The 22,116-nt window shown below is 29.8% G+C and overlaps 1 protein-coding gene across 1 annotated transcript; it reads left to right on the forward strand.

The window, feature by feature from the left end:
* The first annotated feature begins 18 nt into the window (after positions 1–18).
* On the forward strand, positions 19–21,883 carry LOC132935809 (dynein beta chain, ciliary-like). Its single transcript, XM_061002434.1, has 52 exons — positions 19–28; positions 122–488; positions 1,029–1,248; positions 1,310–1,387; positions 1,471–1,665; positions 1,742–1,911; positions 1,976–2,198; positions 3,687–3,853; positions 3,932–4,221; positions 4,309–4,457; positions 4,548–5,018; positions 5,094–5,320; positions 5,421–5,547; positions 5,613–5,846; positions 6,492–6,670; positions 6,733–6,868; positions 7,422–7,556; positions 7,663–7,925; positions 7,995–8,196; positions 8,709–8,933; positions 9,011–9,221; positions 9,286–9,413; positions 9,530–9,961; positions 10,133–10,306; positions 10,478–10,673; positions 10,990–11,102; positions 11,432–11,625; positions 11,711–11,930; positions 12,016–12,177; positions 13,036–13,581; positions 13,641–14,114; positions 14,210–14,336; positions 14,399–14,532; positions 15,048–15,176; positions 15,593–15,746; positions 15,936–16,078; positions 16,134–16,303; positions 16,371–16,509; positions 16,620–16,784; positions 16,857–17,050; positions 17,113–17,626; positions 17,851–18,021; positions 18,166–18,317; positions 18,419–18,719; positions 18,883–19,026; positions 19,093–19,230; positions 19,290–19,691; positions 19,766–20,008; positions 20,086–20,268; positions 21,096–21,269; positions 21,348–21,496; positions 21,589–21,883. Exons 1-52 carry the CDS (start codon positions 19–21, stop codon positions 21,881–21,883), a joined length of 11,139 nt encoding a protein of 3,712 aa, XP_060858417.1.
* The last annotated feature ends 233 nt before the right edge of the window (positions 21,884–22,116 follow it).

Here is a 22,116-nt window from a genome sequence, read left to right on the forward strand (position 1 = left end):
CATCAAGAAAAATTACTTATGAAACAGAGTTTAATACAAATTTTAAAAATAAATTATGTTTATGTCGTTAACATTTTAAAGACAAAAAAAATGTGATAAATTATAAGTTATGTACATTAAGAAGAACTTATTTTAGGAGAAATATTAGAGGAAGAAAAATACGAAGAAGAAATCACAGACAACGTAGACAACGTAGACAACGTAGAAATTCAGACAGAGACTGTCTTAGAAGAAATGTTAGATGAAGACAACAATTTTTACGGAGAAGAAATGATAGATGAAGTAGAAAATCAGTTAGATATTATTTTAGAATCATTTATTGAAGGAGAAGCAGAAGATGAATATTACGGAGAACAAATATTAGATTACATACATATTCAGGCAGAAATAATTTTATCCAACATCGAGAGAAAGTTATTGTGGGATCAATATAAATTATTTGTTGATGAAATAGTATTTACTGGGTTACAAGATGCGACTCTTTGCAGGTATGAAATACATAATATAATGAAATGATAAAATATTACAAATTCAAAAGTTTTAAACTATGTGAAATAAATACATTATAAAATAGTCGGTATATTTATGTCAGGATATCCATATTTCTTATTTTCAAGGTACAATTAAGTATCAACCTATGTAGACCTATGGGTATGTGAAAAATCATTCAAATAATAAATTCTCTTAATTTTTAATCTAGTGAATCCTAATACTTAAATCATAACATAGTAATAATACGTTTAAAGTTATTGAGTTTTTCCTTTAATATTATATTTCACTATTTTAACATTACTAAAATCATATTTTATCTTGGCATATAAAATTTTGAATAATTAATGTATCTATATCTGAAGTATTCACTAGTTTTTAATTTTTCAATTATTTTAGGTGATCTGTAGCAATGTCTTATTTGTGTATACAACTACCTATTTACAATATTTTGAAATAATGATTTTAATCGATTACAGGGAATACTTATATTTTTGTATAAATTTAATAGACTAATTTTATTAAAAAAATTCTTACAGCCTCAAGTATATCAACGATGAAATGACAATTCCAAATGGATCTTTAGCAATATTTATTGTCATATATCTTCTCGATAACGATAATATCCCTCGTTTTTCACCTAATCTGGAAATCGACGATGAACCAAATTTCTATGGATTAGTAACTTCTTTACTTGAAGACATGGTTGAAATGGGATCGTACATGGAAAGAGTTGCTGATAGTTATCCACCATATAATGTAAAAATGTTAATATGGTGTATGCATTTATTTAAATATAATTTTAAATATCAAATTGTAGGTAGATATTAGGATTGTTGAAAAAGTGGTAGAATATATAGATATCATACTTGATCAAGTAAAAATTACAACCAATAAAGTAAGATTAAATCTTAGCTAATTGTACTTATTACCTGTATATTATTTAATAGTTTAATTCCTGTTTCGGTTTTCCTATTTCAGGCTCTTGAATATTTTGTGCAGTATCAAGGTTATTCTACGCTATGGCTAACCAATCAAAACGATGCATTAGCATCTTTTCTATTATATGGCAGAGATCTAACATTGGAAGAACTAGAAATTCAATATGACGTTGATGAAAACGAAAATCTATTAGTAATGCAGTCTTCCCCAAAACTGATTGATTTTCAAAACAAAGTATATGCAACAAAAATACATACATTTAATTAGTAATATATAATATATTTGAGGTTGGACATTTTATTTTATTTAGATTAACTCATTTGATAATATTTATCAAATAGTCGATAAAATAGATGAAATCATGACATTTGATTTTTGGTTAACTGTAGACATTAAACCATTTAAAAGGGATCTTTTAAAACTAATTACGAGTTGGTCAGATTTATTTAAAACCTATTTGGTCAACAAAGTGGTGAACAGGTATAGATTTATAAACCAGATTAAAATATAGTATTTTTCTATCTATAGTTTTTAAATTATCTAGTTTGCGTTCGTTACGAGATTTCACAGTAGAAACTGATATCGGTCTTTTAAAACCATTAGAAGAAGGGGACTATGAAGGTCTAGTTAAAATCATGGGACATTTATTTAATGTTCGAGAGAGGCAAGATGAATATGATTCAATGTTCGAGCCAATAGGAGAAATATTGCATCTACTGAAGGTGTACGACGTAGAAATGCCGGAAGATGTGTACATTTTGAAGCAGGTATGATTATTATTGTCTTATAATTTATAACTAAACAATAAGAGAATAAAATTCAATACATTTACTATAGATATTTATCTTAAGACTTAACACATCTAATTCATTTACTTTTAACTAATTAATTTCACAATGTCTACAATAAGAAACAGACAATTTTGTTTTTTATTTAAGATTCTGAGCAAACAAAAAAATGTATCGTTTTGTATTTGATTTTTGAGCACAAGAAATGTTACATTTGGAGAAGGTTTTGGTATCAAATTTGATATAATATCATAACTACGGAAGAGAGGATAAAAAGTTGGAAATTAAAAGACTTTTCTTGATAGTTGGGAAAATCTATCAAAATTGGATATTTAACTAATATATGACAGTTTTTTTCTTAGGTTTTAGTTATTTTTATGTAATACAAAAATATTAATTGAAGATTCTATAAACTTCCCAGCATAACCTAAAGAAAATTATGATAGCACCATAAATAATTTTAAAGATGAAAACGGGACTATTAGTTATTACTTATTATCAATTAATATGACAGTTCATTTTGAGAATGTTAATATAGGTTTCGTTCATGTCTGTTCTCTAATTATGATTATATAGCTGATCCCGCTGGCACTTCGTTGCCCGTTAAATGTACCAATTCTATATGACTCAAACTTTGTTCAATTCGTTATTTAATATTCGGTGTATGGTGTATAGTGTTCAAAATTTATCTTAACTTTTCTGTTGCCCGGAATAAAAATTCTGATTCGCAGCAGTATATTATCAGGTAGGCAATATACCTGCGGTAGATCGTGGACCCCGTGCTCTTTGTATGCAAGTGTATGATTTAACTCTAAAGTATTAAAATTGTACCAAGTTTGTAATTTTTACTTAATTTCACCTTCGGAGGATTAATATAATAAATTAATACAAAAGCCTGACGCAACCGTACTAAAATCCGATGAATAAAAAAAATAAATTTAACACTTTTTAAATTATCCCATCTTCTTCCCAGAGGTCTAATCTACAAACAAACATTCATTTTAACCGATTTTGAAAATTCTTTTACTAATACAAAGCCACATTCTTTGTGAGTGTCATAAGCTAATTTAAAAATCACCCCCGGTAGGTGCTCAAACAGGAATTTTGAGTTACGATAGAAATTTTTGTTTTTAATGGTTGCTATATATATATATTATATATATATAAATAAAAATAATTGTATAGACGTTGTTGTTGTTTTTGGCCATGTCGCCAGTTGTGTACTTAAGAGGCCATAACTCCGAAACCACTTATCCCACAGCGTAAAAACTTCACAGAAACCATTTACATATCAATCTTAATATGCCCTGAAATGTTTATCGAAATCGGTTTGGTGCATCTTGAGTTATAAAATTTATTCAAAATGTACTATTTTTATTTATATAATATATTTTATTATTTTAATAAATAATAATATGACGTTATGATGCTTAGAAAAACACACGTTTATGTTAAATTTGTATTAAGGAATTACCGGAAAAATGGAGTACAACTAAGAAAAATGCTTTAAACGTCAAATCTCAAGTAATTCCATTAATTCAAATAGAAGGATCAATTATAATCGGGAGAATAATTTTGTTAAATGTGCGGGAAACGTTTTACAAAATGAACTTTATGAAACAGGCTCAATTTAAGTAAGCATCGTGTTTCTATTTATAATTTATAGTTTTATAAATGTCAATATACTACATCTCATAGTTAATTTTATTTAGTGCAAATTGTGAATATCCTTACATAGAGATTGATAATTCAAATCATTCTTTAATGGAATTAGAAGACATGCATGAAAAATTACTCTCTCAAGCTGTATTATTCGAAATACCACAACCAGAACCAAATATTTTATTAACAACTAAAAAAACGTTACGTATCAATAAACAGCTGTGGGATTTTGTGAACTTAGTAAGAGGTTGGATAGATGTGTGGAAATCGACATTGTGGAATGACGTAGACACAGAGTACATGGATATGGAACTTAAACGGTTCGCCAAAGAATTAAAAGGTACCTATTACAATTTTACATTTAAAAATGTTTAAATATATATTTTCAAAAATTATACAACTTTATCTATATTTATTTTATTTTAAGTAATGGATAAAATTATTCGCGAGTGGTCGGTATATGGATACATTGAAGACTTGGTAAAAACCATGATGACATCTTTGAGAGCATTAAGTGAACTACAAAACCCAGCAATGAAAGAACGCCATTGGGCAGAACTTATGAATGTTACAAATGTAATATTATTCTATTATATTTATATAATATACATTGTTATTTGATTTATTAATATCTATATAATTTATTGAACCATTACATTATTCCAGGTTGTTTTTGCTATTGAGAAAACAACAACACTAAATGATTTAGTATCACTTAATTTACATGTGTATGAAGAAGATATCAAAAATATTGTCGATAAGTCTGTAAAAGAAATGAGCATGGAGAAGTCTTTGAAAGAATTTACTGAAACTTGGAATACAATGTCATTTGAGTATCAGCCTCATCCTAGGACAAAAGTTAATTTGCTTAAAGTCAGGGAAGAAATAATAGAAGTCTTAGAAGACAATCAAGTCCAATTACAAAATATGCTAAGCTCTAAGTTCGTTGGATATTTTTATAATGAAGTTTCAAGTTGGCAATTAAAGTTGAATACAGCTGATAAAGTAATAAATTTATGGTTGGAAGTACAAAGAATATGGGCTTATCTAGAAGCAATATTTATTGGTTCTGGTGACATACGGGTACAGTTACCAGAGGACACGAGGCGATTCGAATTACTCGACAAAGAATTTAAGGTGAATGAATAAAATAAAAATAAAATATAACCATCAATAATAATGAAAATTGTTTGAATAATATTGTATTCATAGGCATTACTAGTGGATATTCGAGCTAATCCAAACGTTATAAAAGGTACTAGTAAACCTGGATTGTACAATAAACTTGTTAATATACAAACTGAGCTGTCTAAATGTGAAAAAATATTAGCACAATACTTGGAAACAAAACGTTTAACTTATCCAAGGTTTTATTTTATATCATCGGCTGATTTATTGGATATACTATCAAATGGAAATAATCCGGAGTCCGTTTGCAAGTAAATTGAATTAGTGTATATTAATTTTTTTTATATAACTTAATTTAACAGCACGTTTTATTATACAATAAATAAATTATTAATTTAAATATAATCGCAGACATTTGATCAAACTATATGACTCGATGGCAAAAATAAAGTTTATTAAAGACAAATTAGGGGTTGGCATGTATGCCAAGGATGGTGAATACGTTGAGTTTGATGGAAACTGTGAATGTTCCGGACAAGTAAAAAATTACAATAAATCCCAATTTATATTTTTAATTAATCAAAAATTATTTACAATTATTAGGTCGAAAAATGGCTTAACAAATTGACAGATATAATGCGTTCATCAGGCCGTCAGTACTTTAGCAAAGCAGTAAAATCTTATGACGATAAACCAAGAAGGTTATGGATATTTGATTACCCAGCTCAGGCAGCTTTATGCGGAGTCCAAATATGGTGGACTGCTGAAACCAACGATGCCTTTGCTCAACTGGAAATAGGTCATGAAAACGCGCTAAAAGAATATAACAAAAAACAAGTAATCTAAACTTCTTCTCTTAAATATTTCATTATTTAAATACTAATAAATCTGTTCGAGCAAAGTTCAAGAATGCTCAATACTCATACTCATAGATGTCATCATACGTGCGCGCGTGCACTATCACCGACAGGGAACACACACAAATATGCGTAGCAAATATACTATATACCTTTGGTATATTAATATTGTTCCGTTCTTCAAACAGAGTGAACTAAATTTTTTGTCATTATTGTTATTATGGCGAGGACATGAATCACTTTTTATAATATTATTGTTGTTAGAGTGCGAATCACCTTTTATTGTTGTTATTATTATCTCAAGGGTATCCATTTTTTAGAATTGAGACCATCTAGCTAGTCTATGCTCTACTATCATTGTTGTGAATTATTATGAGTCCATAATATTAATTTATATAATTTGTAAACTATACATTGAAACTATACAACTTCCAAATAGCTGTGTTAAAGTATTTTTATCTGTTGGGCCTGAATGGCTGTTTATTGTTTTATTCTCCTTGTAGAAATAAAGGGGTTAAAATGATTATATTATGTATTTATATATAATCATAATCTATTTTATAGGTAACTGGGAAAGCCAATTATTATTATATACACTCAGTCAAATATATTGTTATGTTTTCAGATAGTGCAATTGAACGAACTTATCGATTTACTATTGGAAGACTTGACCAAAGGAGACCGACAAAAAGTGAACACAATTTGTACTATTGACGTGCATTGCCGGGACGTAGTGGCAAAAATGATTCAACAGAAAATCGAAACTGGTTCTGCTTTTCAGTGGCAGTGTCAACTAAGACACAGGTAACATAATATTATATACCTTCTTAATTTTGGAAAATAAAAATAATTGTGTTTTATAAAAGATGGGATTTAAAAGACTCTGATTGTTTTGCGAACATTTGTGACGCTCAATTTCGGTATTGGTACGAATACTTGGGAAACACTCCTAGATTGGTTGTGACCCCCTTAACAGATAGATGTTACATAACGTTAACACAGGTAATTTCTGATACATCTCGATAGTGTCAGAATGGAAATTTAAGTGTATATTTTTAATAATACAGTAGAACCTCGATTATCCGAACTAATTGGGACCGCACCTAGTTCGGATACGCAAAAGTTCGGATATTGGAAATATAAAATAAAAAATGTTTATAATATTATGTATTAATTATTTATTATTTTTATAATTAAATATTTATTATTATTATAAATATTTTATTAGAATTGCATTACATATTACATTACATTATCAGAAATACATTAAATTATTAGAAATACATTAGGTACATACATACATTATTAGAAATAAATAAATACATAATTAAATACATGACATTTATTATATTTTTTTGACATAATTATCGGATACAAGTTTTCATGTTCGGATAACAGAACGTTCGTATACGCTAATTATAGTTCTAGAGGGTTCGTATAACGGAGGTTCGGATAATCGAGGTTCTACTGTATAATGAAATACAATTTGAACAAGTCACATTATGTTGAATGTTGAATAATTACATTAAATGTTCATGTTTATGTTTTAAAATAGTCGTTACATTTAATAATGGGTGGTGCTCCTGCTGGACCAGCCGGTACCGGAAAAACTGAGACAACCAAAGATTTAGGAAAAGCTATAGGAATGATGGTCTACGTTTTCAATTGCTCCGAACAAATGGATTATAGAGTGAATTAATAATATTATTTATTTCTAAATAGAATATTTTTCTTCCTATTAACATACATAATATTATAACATGTTTATATTTTTAAAAAAAAAATCTCTTTTCTAGTCATGTGGTAATATATACAAAGGCCTTGCTCAAACTGGCGCTTGGGGATGTTTTGATGAATTCAATAGAATATCCGTAGAAGTGTTGTCCGTGGTGGCAACTCAAGTTAAATCTGTATTAGACTCCATTAAAGCAAAAAAGAACACTGTTTTTCTGTTGGGTGATACTGTTAATCTCATTCCAACCATTGGTATGTTTATTACGATGAACCCTGGATACGCGGGAAGAGCAGAACTCCCTGAGAATCTTAAGGCGTTGTTCAGGTAAATTGACAAACATTTTCTAAAATTTTCATAATTTCATGCTTGTTAATTTCAAATGTATTTATACAGGCCTTGTGCTATGGTGGTACCAGATTTTGAACTTATCTGTGAGATAAATTTGATTGCGGAAGGATTCCAAAATGCAAGGTTACTTGCTAGAAAATTCTTAACTCTATATTCGCTTTGCAAAGAACTCCTATCCAAACAAGATCATTACGATTGGGGTCTAAGAGCTATTAAATCATTATTAGTTGTTGCCGGATCGTTGAAGGTGACAATTTAATTATGCTATTTTAGTTCTTACCTATATGTTACAATTAAAATGATTGCTTGGACATTTGTATTTGTTATATTTTCTATAGAATATCTTATAATACAATTATCTGTCTTAAGCGGCACATACACAATTGATTTTATTGATATGGACATATGGGTATGGGCCATGGACGATGGGTTGCTTAAATTAAATTATAGTCATCTAGTCGCAGTTTGTGACATGAAAAATGGGTTGTAAATGTCATGAACAAGCGGCCATTTCGTCTCAATCGTTTTCATATATATTGGGGACTGGGGAGTAGTTACATGTGGCGCGTGGTTACAGTAAATGATTTAGTTATAGCTAATGACCGGTCTATGTTGAACGGATGACAGGGGTCACCAACCAGTTTTCTTATCGTGTACTAAAATTAAATTGTATTAAAAATTATGTATCTTAAAAAATTCAAAAATATGCATATTATTTGTCTTAAGATAAATGTCACACAATTATAATTTTTATTTTAGCGGGCAGATAGAAATCGTCCTGAAGATGAAGTTTTAATGCGAGCTCTTCGAGATTTCAACACTCCAAAAATTGTAACTGAAGATGTAACTATATTTATGGGACTTATCGGTGATTTGTTCCCTGCGCTAGACGTGCCCCGAAAACGTGATTTAGAATTTGAAAAGCAAGTTCGTCAAGCTGCAATTGACTTGAAACTCCAGCCAGAGGATAATTTTATTCTTAAGGTCCTTAAAAAAAAAAAAAATCAATAAACTGGACGTTCTATTAATGGTAATATGAATTGTTAATTTTATCCACGCAGGTAGTTCAACTAGTGGAGTTATTAGAAGTTAGGCATTCAGTTTTCATAATTGGCTTGGCTGGTACAGGCAAGTCTGAGGTGTGGAAAACTCTGTATAGAACTTATGCAAACCTCAAATTTAAACCGTATTTCAATGACATTGAACCGAAAGCAGTAACGAATGATGAGTTGTTTGGCGTCATTAGTCCGACTACTAGAGAATGGGTAGACGGTAAGTGTTTGTGCATCAGTATACTTTTTGCGTGTGGTTGTAGTAATACTGTATTTTCTGATAGGATTATTTTCGTCCCTGATAAGAGATCAATCACAAATGTCTGGTGATGGATCCAAATGGATGGTAATGGACGGTGACATAGATCCTATGTGGATTGAGTCGTTAAACACAGTGATGGATGACAATAAGGTAAGAAATACTTTCAGTCTTTCATGATGATTATATAGGTATGCTGTGAATAATAAATGGGTTTACATTATTACCACATGGAAACGAAGTCTGTTGATATAATATATACATTACAGGTGTTGACGTTGGCGAGTAATGAACGTATTGCTTTGACACCGACAATGCGTCTACTTTTCGAGATATCCAATTTGAGATCCGCCACGCCAGCAACTGTTTCCCGGGCTGGTATACTCTACTTAAACCCTACTGATCTTGGCTGGAATCCGTATGTTTCTAGTTGGATTGACACTAGGCATAATGCAACCGAAAAAGCCGTTCTTCTGGTACTGTTTGAGAAATATGTGCCCGTCTGTTTGGAAGCGCTAAAAACAAAATTTAAAATCATAACACCCATACCGGAAATAACGCACATACAAATGTTGTGCACGTTACTCGATTGTCTTCTGACTCCCATCAATTGTCCCCCGGATACCACTAGGGATGTGTACGAAACGTATTTTGTGTTCACTTGTCTTTGGGCTTTTGGTTCAGCAACATTTCAAGATCAGGTGCCTATAATTAGTATTATTTTTTAATATAGTTAGCGCACCATACTATACAATTAATAAAATTGTATTTAATATATTATATATCTTACACATTTATAATAATAGGCACGTCAATTATATTATATTTTGTGTCTTTGTAATCATAATGCTAAATTGGTGATTTACATATAGTTGATTGATTGGCGAGTTGAATTTTCCAAATGGTGGTTAACAGAATTTAAAACTATTAAAATCCCATCATCAGGAGTTGTGTTCAATTATTTCATCGACCCTGAAACAAAACAGTTCCTTCCTTGGTCAGATCTTGTAACATCTTTTGAGCTTAATCCAGATATACCTCTACAAGTAATGATTATAATATTATTTTATTAAAAAAAAATTAATAATTATACTATACCAGACAAATTGAGAAAAATATGATCACAATAACAATTATGATATTTTATGTTTCGGAGTCTTGACCTTTTTGATATTAATCGACTATATTTACGACTTATAAATTATAATTATTTACAGCAAACACTCGTAAACACAATAGAAACAACTAGGATAAGATATTTCCTCGACTTACTGGTTGATAAAAAAAAGGCAATCATGTTGGTTGGAGCCGCTGGTACTGGAAAATCAGTCATAATTAATGATAAACTCAAATCACTTTCTAACGATATGTATGCCGTTGCAAATGTACCGCTTAATTTCTACACAACATCTGGTACTTAAACTAAAAAACTAAATTTTCTCACATTCATATAATTATATTTATGATTGGAGGTGTTGACCAGAGCCATTTATTATTTTTACGTACTTGTTTCGAAAATAAAAATTAGATAATTAGTAGTAAACTATAAGCATTATGCTCATATTTGTTTGAGCATGAGTAGTGACTTTATAGTTTTATACTGCTAATTGTTCTTTATAAATATAATTAATGACAATATTTTCAAAAATGGATCTTTTGAAGCACATAATCATACATATTACTAATACTTTATTATAGAAGTCTTAATATTGTAATTTATCTTTACTAGAAATGTTACAAAAGATTTTGGAAAAACCATTAGAGAAAAAAGCTGGAAGAAACTTTGGCCCACCGGCTGGTAAAACACTGATTTATTTTATTGATGATATAAACATGCCAGAAGTAAGTTATTTAACATTTAATATTTATTAGAAACAACTATTGTATAAATATATTGGTATTGTAATAAAAATGAACGTAAATAATTATTACAATGACGAACGATCACTTGAATAAAATAAATCAACAAATAGATGACAACTTATATATTAACCTACTAATTGTAATTTTTAAAAATAATGTGGATAAAAATAGTTTTTTTCAATTTGATTGAAAAATCTATTAAAATAGTTAATAATAAGTTGTAACAGATTTTAAAGTTAATTTTACAAATCCATAATAACAATGGCTTTTACTTATTTTGATGTATACATTTTTAAATGTAATTAAAGGTCGATCCTTATGGAACCGTGCAGCCTCATACCCTCATCAGACAATTTATGGATTACAATCATTGGTATGACAGGACGAAGTTATGTCTAAAAGATATTCAAAATGTTATGTTTACTTCGAGTATGAACCCAACTGCTGGAAGTTTTACTATTGATTCTCGACTGCAGAGACATTTTTATGTATTTGCTTTGGGGTAAGTAATTAGGATTGCTTGAAATTCTTGACTTATACATAATTTTTATTTTTTTATTTTGTCATGATAATATTCTGTACTATAGATTTCCATCGCGTGATGCATTATTCACAATTTACACTTCGATTTTGAATCAACATTTAAAAAACCCAGTTAATAAATTCAACGGTACTGTGTCAAAATTAGGAGATTTAATTGTGCAGTTGTCGATCAATTTCCATGAAAAAATTCTTTCAGTATTTTTGCCAACAGCCATTAAGTTTCATTATATATTCAATCTTAGAGACATGAGCAATGTTTTCCAAGTAAAATCATATTCTGTACCTAACTAAAAAAAGAAGAAATCTTTTACGTTTTAAATATTTATACCAATATAATTTTGTTAAAAAGGGAATCATGTTCACCACTGGCGAATGTGTCCCATCAACAAGTTCTTTTATTCGCCTCTGGCTGCACGAGACTAGTCGAATTTATAGCGACAAATTAATCGAAAAAAAAGATCAAGAAACCTTTTCAAAAACAATAACTGAACAAATAAAGAAAACTTTTAGTGTGAGTATTTTATTTTATTTATTCATCTTACATGTCATTGATTAATTGTAACAATTCAAAATTTTTTTCATGCAGAACTTAGTAACTGATGTAAGATGATTATATTTTACTCGATATTTATAAGTACATAATTTTAGTATAAAGACCAACCTAGGTATTATTTGCAGACCGATTATTTACTTTTAAGGGTTTGAAAAATAATAAAAAACAATACATTTTATATAATATTCATGATCAGATTCTGGGATTCATTGTGGTTATAATTTTTGATTTATGAAGACCAGTGGTTTTTTTTTAAATCATGCATGCACACGTAGACATTAACATACCTAGAATTTTTAAATTAAATTATTTTATTTGTATAATATTATATAAATCAAATATTTAAAAGTAAATTTAATCAAACATTTGAAAATTTTTTTTTTTTTATTTCATATAAACTTATATTCTGATTTTTAACATAATTAAATTAATACCATATTGATATACATTAGAAGAAATGATTGTATTCTATTATTATTTTTTTTTCTTCAAAAAGTGTTATAAATTTTATCCACTACTATTTTTTTTTTATTGGTTAACCCACGGCAACATGGGCCATTGGGTGTGGGGGAGGGCACTGTAGGTTTTTAAATTGGGTAGGTTGGTACACGTGTGTGTTGTGTTTTGGCAGAATTTATAATGGGGCACCCGTTGGTTTCTGCCGTGCCCCGGGTGGGGGGATGGCGGCACTTGTTCTCCGGACACCGTGACTTGCCCGAAGAAAAATTCCGCCCGCGGCTAAGGTATTGAACTCGGGTCGGCCACTCCGTCCCCCATCCACTACTATTATTTTAAGTCTTAAACGTCTGTATACAGGATACTCCAGAAAATGAATACTTGATAAACCCATTGATATATTCACATTTCGCGGATGGTATTGGTGATCAAAAATATATGCCTGTGCGGTCGTGGCCCATACTGCAAAAATTACTAAACGATGCAATGAGATCGTACAATGAATTTCTGGGGGCTATTAATTTAGTGCTATTCGAAGACGCGATGTCACACGTTTGCCGGATAAATCGTATACTTGAACTTCCCAGAGGCAATGCGTTGCTTGTTGGCGTGGGTGGCAGCGGTAAACAGTCGTTGGCTCGCCTATCAGCGTTTATATCTTCACTAGAACCCTTTCAAATACAGTTGAGGGCTACATATGGCATTGCCGATTTGAAAGCTGACCTAGCCACCTTATACATAAAGGCTGGATTAAAAAATATTGGCATCATGTTCCTGATGACTGACTCTCAAGTGGCCGATGAGAAGTTCCTTGTGCTCATTAATGACATGCTAGCCAGTGGTGAGATTCCAGAGCTGTTTGCTGATGACGAAGTCGACAATATAATTCAAACCGTCGGCCCAGAGGTTTTATCATAGTTGGATTAGGTTATTAATAATGTTAAATTGACAATATTTAATTCTAGGTTAAAGCATTTGGTTTACCCGAAACTAAAGAGAACTGTTGGCAATTTTTCATCAACAAAGTGAGATCATTAATCAAGATTGTCTTGTGCTTTTCACCTGTCGGTAACACATTAAGAATTCGATCCAGACGATTTCCAGCTCTAGTCACGTGCACTTCTATCAACTGGTTTTATGAATGGCCAAAAGAGGCATTGGAATCCGTATCGTTTAGGTTTTTAGGCGATTTGATCGAACTTCCAGTGAAACTAAGAAGACCAGTATCTTTGTTTATGTCCCATGTACATAGTTCAGTAAATGATATGTCACTAAGGTATTTAACAAATGATCGTCGATACAATTATACAACGCCAAAATCATTTTTGGAACAAATTAATCTCTACATGAGACTATTAGTGTCAAAGACCAATGATATTAAGCACGGAATCCACAGATTCCAAAATGGTATTAAACAGCTTTTATCATGCGCAGCTCAAGTAAGTTAAAATAAAATAAGTTATTTATAAATATTTAACAATACTGTTTGCCGTTAAATGTTTATTCAGTTGAGTTATTATTTTTATAAACATAGGTCGATGTTTTAAAAGTTGAATTAGATGTACAAGAGATCGAATTAACCAAGAAAAATACTAAAGCTGAAGAGCTAATCAAAGTGGTCCAAAAAGAAACAGAGAAAGTGAAGTATGAAAAATACAAAGGTATGATTATATTATTTTAAAATTAAATCATTAGTTTGATATTAACGATTATTTTTTTACAGCGGCTGAAGAAGAAGACAAAGTTAAATTGATTGAAGAAGATGTTGCTTTGAAACAACGATTGTGTGCCGAAGATTTAGAAAAAGCAGAACCAGCTTTGGTAGCAGCACAAAGTGCTTTAGATACATTAAATAAAGTAAACTATGTTGATAACCTTCAAAAAATCTAAATGCATTGATAACAGTCAATAAAAGAAATTATATGGGGGATGGAGTGGTCGAGCGGACTAACGCGTCGGTTATGACGCGCACCGACGCCGATTCGAACATTTTTCTTCGGGCAGTCACGGTGTTCCGAGAGAGATGCTGCCATCCCCCACCTGAGAATGGCAGAAACCTACGGGTGCCCAACTTAAAATTCTGTCCAAACCTAAAATTAATGTGTTTCAACTAACCGTTCCAACCGTGCCCCTCCCCTAATATAAAAAAACAACAACAAAACAGCTAATAACCATAATGACCGGGCTTAAGTTCAAAAAAAAAAAAATGTATATACACTATGTACAGTTATAAATTATAATAGTTTAAAATAAAAACAACTGAATGTAAATATTTATAAAATTTAAAGTATATAATAAATTACGTTATATTTGTATTATAGTATGTGGTAGTTATGTCAAAGACTTGACTTATTTTTATTTTACCATTCTAGAATAATTTAACAGAACTGAAATCATTTGGATCACCTCCGTTAGCGGTAATAAATGTAGTATCGGGAGTTATGGTATTACAAGCTAAAAAAGGGAAAGTTCCAAAGGATAGGAGCTGGAAAGCTTGCAAGGTATCTATTAATTTCTATTAATTTAATATTATTAAAATGTTATAATTTATAATAATTAAAATTCCTAATTATAATGTATACTTATACTTTTAATTCATTCAGTTATGTACTAGAAGTATTTTTTTTTTAATGAAAAAAACATTTTAATTAATATATGAATATGTAAAATTAAAACAATGCATTTTAAGTTTATAAATTTAAATAAATTATATATTATACATTAATTAGTTTACTATGAACATCTTTAAAAATATACATTGTATATTTTTTTACTAATTACCATCTATTCATATTATACGTATAAAATATAAATTACGCCTACTTTAGTTATTAATATAAATATTTGGTAACAAACAATATATTTTTTAATAAGAATTATTTTTTACGTTATATCATGTTTTTGTGTATATACCTAGGTAATGATGTCAAAAGTTGATGGATTTTTAGATTCACTTGTACACTACGATAAAGAACATATACACCCGGATGTAGTTAAAGCAATACAGCCTTATCTAAAGGATCCAGAATTTGACCCAGATCTAATCGCTGCAAAGTCTTCGGCTGCTGCTGGTAAGTAAAAATCAAGTATAATTTATATCAGCAATTATCATAATTATTATATAATAAATAACTTTACCTACATGAATATAAATTACAATGTAGGATATACTCAATTTTGAAGTTATTTTTACATAGATTTTCAGTAATAATACATTTGAATTTATTATAATTTGTAACCATGAACTTCCATTATTCAAGGTTTATGTAAGTGGGTAATAAATATTATGAAGTTTAATGACGTTTGGCAAGTTGTGGAGCCAAAAAGAAGAGCTCGGGATCAAGCAAATGAAGAACTGAGCGCTGCTAGGAATAAGCTTATGGAGCTTAGAAATATGATTATTGTAAGTTTAATTGAGTACTTAATTACATACAATTTTATATAACCTATAATTTTAGGAATTGGAAAGGAAACAAAAAATTTTAACAGACGAGTTTGACGGCGCTGTAGCTGAAAAAACAAATTGTCAAAATCAAGCGGATGAAACATCTATGAGGATCGATTTGGCAAACCGACTTGTCAATGGTTTAGCATCGGAAAATGTCCGTTGGAAAGAAAGTGTTTCAACGTAAATTATTTTAGCATTATATTCATTAGAAGGGTAAAACTATATACAATTTTATTTTATATTTTAGATTGCAAAAAAGCTTGCAAACTTTACCCGGAGATACCCTAATGGTTTCTGCTTTTGTATCATATGTAGGTTATTTTACAAAAATGTATCGTCAAGAACTAATTCAAAATGCATGGCTGCCTTTTTTCAAAGAAGTTAAGGTAAATTCATCATATTATGTGTAAACAAGTTAAATCAAAATCAAAATGTGTATTTTACTTTACTTTGAGCTCTTCGCGTACCTATTCAAATTGAAATAATAATTTTTCAGCCTGAGATACCAATTACAGATAATTTAGATCCGCTAGCTTTGCTTACTGATGATGCACAAATTGCAGTTTGGAATAATGAAGGTCTACCAAATGATAGGATGTCATCTGAAAATGCAACAATTTTAACTAATTCTGTTAGATGGCCATTGATGGTTGATCCTCAGGTACGTTACATTATTATCTTTGAACAATATTTGATTTATTTTATGATTAATTTTGTTTATTTTGTTGAATAGCTTCAAGGAATTAAATGGATTAAAACAAAATATGGTAGAGGCTTAAGAATTACTAGATTGAACTATAAAAATTATTTATCAGATATAGAAATTTGTGTAAGAGATGGGTTCGTTCTATTGATCGAAAATATAGGTGAAAACATAGACCCTGTTTTGGATAACATTATTGGTCGAAACTTGATAAAAAAAGGAAGGTAAACAATTTTTCTCTGCTAAATAATATCTATGTTTAAATTCTATTCATATTCAATTTTAGTGCTGTTAAAATCGGGGAAAAAGAGATTGATTACAATAAGCATTTCCGTCTTATATTGCACACAAAATTATCAAATCCCCATTACAAACCAGAAATGCAAGCGCAGACAACACTAATCAACTTTACTGTGAATCGTGATCAACTTGAAGATCAATTATTAGCAGAAGTTGTGAAAGTTGAAAGACCTGATTTAGAAAAAATGAGAATTGATCTGACCAAACAACAAAATAGTTTTAAAATAACATTGAAACAACTTGAAGACGATTTATTACAGAGACTGTCTTCAGCTGATGGTGATCAGATACTTGGTGACAAGGAACTTGTTTTGAACTTAGAAAAGTCTAAAAAAACGGCTACGGAAATTGAATTAAAAGTGGCTGAAGCGAAAATAACATCAAAAGAAATTGACTCTGCCCGTGAAGAATATCGCATTGCTGCAACACGAGCATCAATAGTTTATTTTATAATGAATGATTTGATTAAAATAAATCCAATGTATCAGTTTTCTCTAGAGGTAAACTATTACATTTAAGACAAGCTAGCCCCATATTTATAGTTGATTCGTGCCATTTAAATTTATTAATTTACAGAGTATTTTTATTTCATTTCAATATTCTTAAACAATAACTAAATGCATTTTTAGTTATTGATTATCTTATTTATTATAAATTATTTTTAAACTTCACTCATGTATAAACTATAATTTATTGCTTATTATTCTCATTTTTATTTTAAAAGGCTTTTAGTGTTGTTTTTCAACGAGCTATGAGAGAAGCAGAAAAGGCAGACACATTACATAAGCGAATAATCAATTTGGTGGATAATATAACTTATCAAACATTTATTTATACTAGTAGAGGATTATTTGAAAAAGATAAGTTAACATTCATCTGTCAAGTGACTATTCAGGTACATAATATACAAATATATGATGAAAATGTATTTATTTTTTATAATATTGTTAAAGCTTATTGCATTGATTTTATTTTAAACAAATTTTTATGACTATTGACTAGGTAGTAATAATGTTTTAAGAAAATATATTTACTGTAGGTACAACTTCAAGCAAATAAAATAAAACCGATAGAGTTGGAATATTTGTTGAGAAGGCCAGCAATTACTGGATTATCTAGTCCATTTGATTTTATTCCATCAAATGTATGGGGAGCTATACGATCACTTGTTATAGCTGATGATGAATTTGTGTAAGACAAAATTTGCACTTTTTATAAATGCTTAACTTATTTTATGCTAATTTGCCATAGTAAAAAAAACATTTATTTAAAAAATATATTTATTATTAAAGAGGTCTAGACAAGGACATTGAAACTTCCGGTAAACGATGGCAGTTATACATTGATGGTGAAGCTCCAGAGAAAGATAAACTACCACAAGAATGGAAAAACAAAACTCCATTCCAGAGACTTTGCATAATAAGAGCTTTAAGAACTGATCGAATGACTTATGCTGCTAAAGTATACGTCCAAGAAATTCTTGGTCAAAAATATACCAATTTTAGACCTCCAGAGTTCATTGATTCATTCAAAGAAACTACTTGTAAAACACCTGTATTTTTTATATTATCAGCAGGAGTAGATCCAACACGTGTAAATATTACATTATTGTCTATATCTGTTAATATGTAAAATGTTCAATTGGGTTAAACTAAGTTCAATTTTGCATGGATATTAATAATATTACACTATGCAATGTTTTAAGCCTATGCAAATACACAATTTACTTGTTTACTACAAATATATTATAATATAGGATGTTGAAGCTGTTGGTAAAAAAAAAGGATTTACAATTGAAAAGAAGAACTTCCATAACATATCTTTAGGGCAAGGACAAGAACAAGTGGCAGAAGATGCTATAGAGTTAAGTGCCCGGTTGGGTAATTGGGTTATGTTACAAGTAAATATGAAATTATAGTTAATCATTAACTCACCATAACATAATATCAATATTTATTTTTGAAAGAATGTGCATCTAGTACAAAAATGGCTGCCTTCTTTGGATAAAAAAATGGAAGCATCTTTTGATCATCCACATGTCAATTATAGAATATTTATTAGTGCTGAACCCGCCGCTGACCCACTCTATCACATTATTCCTCAAGTAAATAAACATTAAATAATATTTATTTTTATATTTAACTTTTTTGTTTGTCTTTTTAGGGTGTTTTAGATTCTTCGATCAAAATTACTAACGAAGCACCAACAGGAATGATGGCCAATTTACACAAATCTTTAGATAATTTCAATCAAGATACACTTGAGATGTGTTCTAAAGAAGCAGAATTCAAAGCGATTCTGTTTAGTTTGTGTTATTTCCATGCAGCTATACAGGAAAGATCGAAGTTTGGAGCTCAAGGATGGAATAGATTGTATCCATTTAATGTGGGTGATTTAACGATATCGGTGAACGTATTATATAACTACCTGGAAGCTAACAATAAAGTTCCTTGGGAGGACCTTAGATATCTTTTTGGAGAGATCATGTATGGCGGACACATTACCGACGATTGGGATAGAAGATTATGTCGGACATATCTTGAAGTCTACATGAATCCAGATCTAGTACTACCTATTAAAAATGTTCATGTTTATACACGCAATACGGTTTAATACAATTTAGTTATTTGAAATTTTAGATGGAAGGAGATCTTTTATTTGCACCTGGTTTTGTGGCCCCACCAAATACAGACTATAAGTCATATCATGAATATATAGATGATTTATTGCCATCAGAAAGTCCTATACTGTACGGACTTCACTCAAACGCTGAAATTGGCACACTCACTACAAGGTCTGAAAACTTATTCCAGACTCTATTGGAAATGCAACCCAGAGATTCGAGTTCATCAGGTGGAACTGGCATGTCAAGGGATGAAAAAGTAAGTTGAACTTCACTCGTGTAATAAATCAAATTTATTGCACATATAGTAGTGAATGGTATGCAATTTATTTCTAGGTTAGACAAGCTTTGGACGACGTTCTTGATAAAGTGCCAGAACCGTTTAATTTAATAGATATGATGAGTAAGGTCGAAGATCAAACTCCATATGTAATCGTTTCATTCCAAGAATGTGAGCGTATGAATGTGTTAATGAATATAATTAGAAGGTCATTAAAAGAGCTACATTTAGGATTAAAGGTATAATATATATTTGTTTAATGATTCAATAAAACATTGAACAGGAGATAGCAATTATAGTATTATAGTGTTTATTATTATGTTAGTTAGACTTTCTTCTAATTGGTGATCTATGATACGTAATCTCTTCTATACGCGTCCAAAATAATTTAGGAATTCTCTCTAGAGCGTAATATTGAAATGTATGTTCAACTGAATCATTCAATAATTTAGAACATTTATATATGAAAAATTTCTATAAATTCTACAATAGATAAATTTTATGTATTTTTTATACAATCACTGAGAGGGATACATCTAAATCACTATGAGGGATAAAAAATAGTTTTTAATATTATTTAATGTAGGTATTTTTTTTATTATCGCAGTTGACTATTAATTTGATGACAATGGTGCGATTCACATTTAACCTCTCTCTGCCTTATGTAAAATTGCTCGGACGTGCGTTAATTAATAATAATAATATTCCGATGTTCTATCTTTTAAAAAATATTTTTTAACTATTTTCTTGTCAAAATGGCATAGTTTTCGTCATATTTTAAGTATTAAAAATTTATTTATCCAAATTTTAAATTTTTTTAGAGAAAATTAATAATAACATAAAATATTTTTTTTTAATTTTGAATATTTATTAAAATTGTTTGCGTATTTTACAATGTTTTCGTGAATATTTTTCCTTTTTTATCTTCTATAACTTCCGAGCCCTACATATCGTTATAATAATTAAGATCTTTTTCCATATTTCTATTTCTTTTTTATGTGCTTTTCTTTATTCGCATTTATTGAATTTATATATTAATACGTAAATGGTATTTCATAAAATTTAGGGTGAACTGACAATAACAGCAGACATGGAGGCGTTAGAAGAATGTTTGTTCATGGATAAAGTTCCACCTAGCTGGGAAAGACGTGCTTACCCATCTTTATTACCTTTAGCAGCTTGGTATACAGATTTATTGAGGAGGTTACGTGAATTAGAAGCTTGGGTTAGCGAATTTCAGGTAAACTATGACTTATCAACTAATAAATAAGAAATTATTACTAATATTATAGACATATTTGACTAATTTTTGTCTTAGCTTCCATCGTCGGTATGGTTAGGTGGATTTTTCAACCCGCAATCATTTTTAACTGCTATAATGCAGAGCACTGCTCGAAAAATGATATGGCCTTTAGATAAGATGTGCTTACAATGTGATGTAACAAAAAGATACCAAGAAGAAATTACGTAAGCAAACAAATAATCCTAGAAATGGAGCAAATTGTAATTGAATATTCTAAAACTATAAATCACGTTTATGTATTGTCTTTTGTTTTTAGGGTAGCGCCCAGAGAAGGTGCAATGATAAATGGATTAATATTAGAAGGTGCTCGTTGGGACTTAACTGCAGGTTGCATTGTCGAATCCACTCCTAAAGATTTGTTTCCAATAATGCCGGTAATACACGTTAAAGCTATAATCAAAGACAAACAAGATTTGAGGAATATTTATGATTGCCCAGTCTACAAAATCAAACTGAGAGGGCCAACATACGTTTGGACGTTTAATTTAAAAACGCGACAAAAACCATCCAAATGGATTTTAGCTGGTGTAGCAATACTACTTAGTGTATAGCTGTTCAAACATAGTACCAAATATATGTAAATTTAAATTGAAGTTATGTTAATGTTTATTTAGTTTGATCATTATAAATAATTAATAAAACTAACTCAATTTTCCTGTGAAGTCAATTATTGTTTTATACAATTAAATAATGAAAACTGATAAGGTTTGAGCATTAGGTTGTCTATTCATTCGTTATTGATTTGAAGAAGTTTTGATGTTTTTTCTGTTTACCTAATTATCCA

This window comes from Metopolophium dirhodum, chromosome 1, assembly GCF_019925205.1.
Source record: "Metopolophium dirhodum isolate CAU chromosome 1, ASM1992520v1, whole genome shotgun sequence".
NCBI lineage: Eukaryota > Metazoa > Arthropoda > Insecta > Hemiptera > Aphididae > Metopolophium > Metopolophium dirhodum.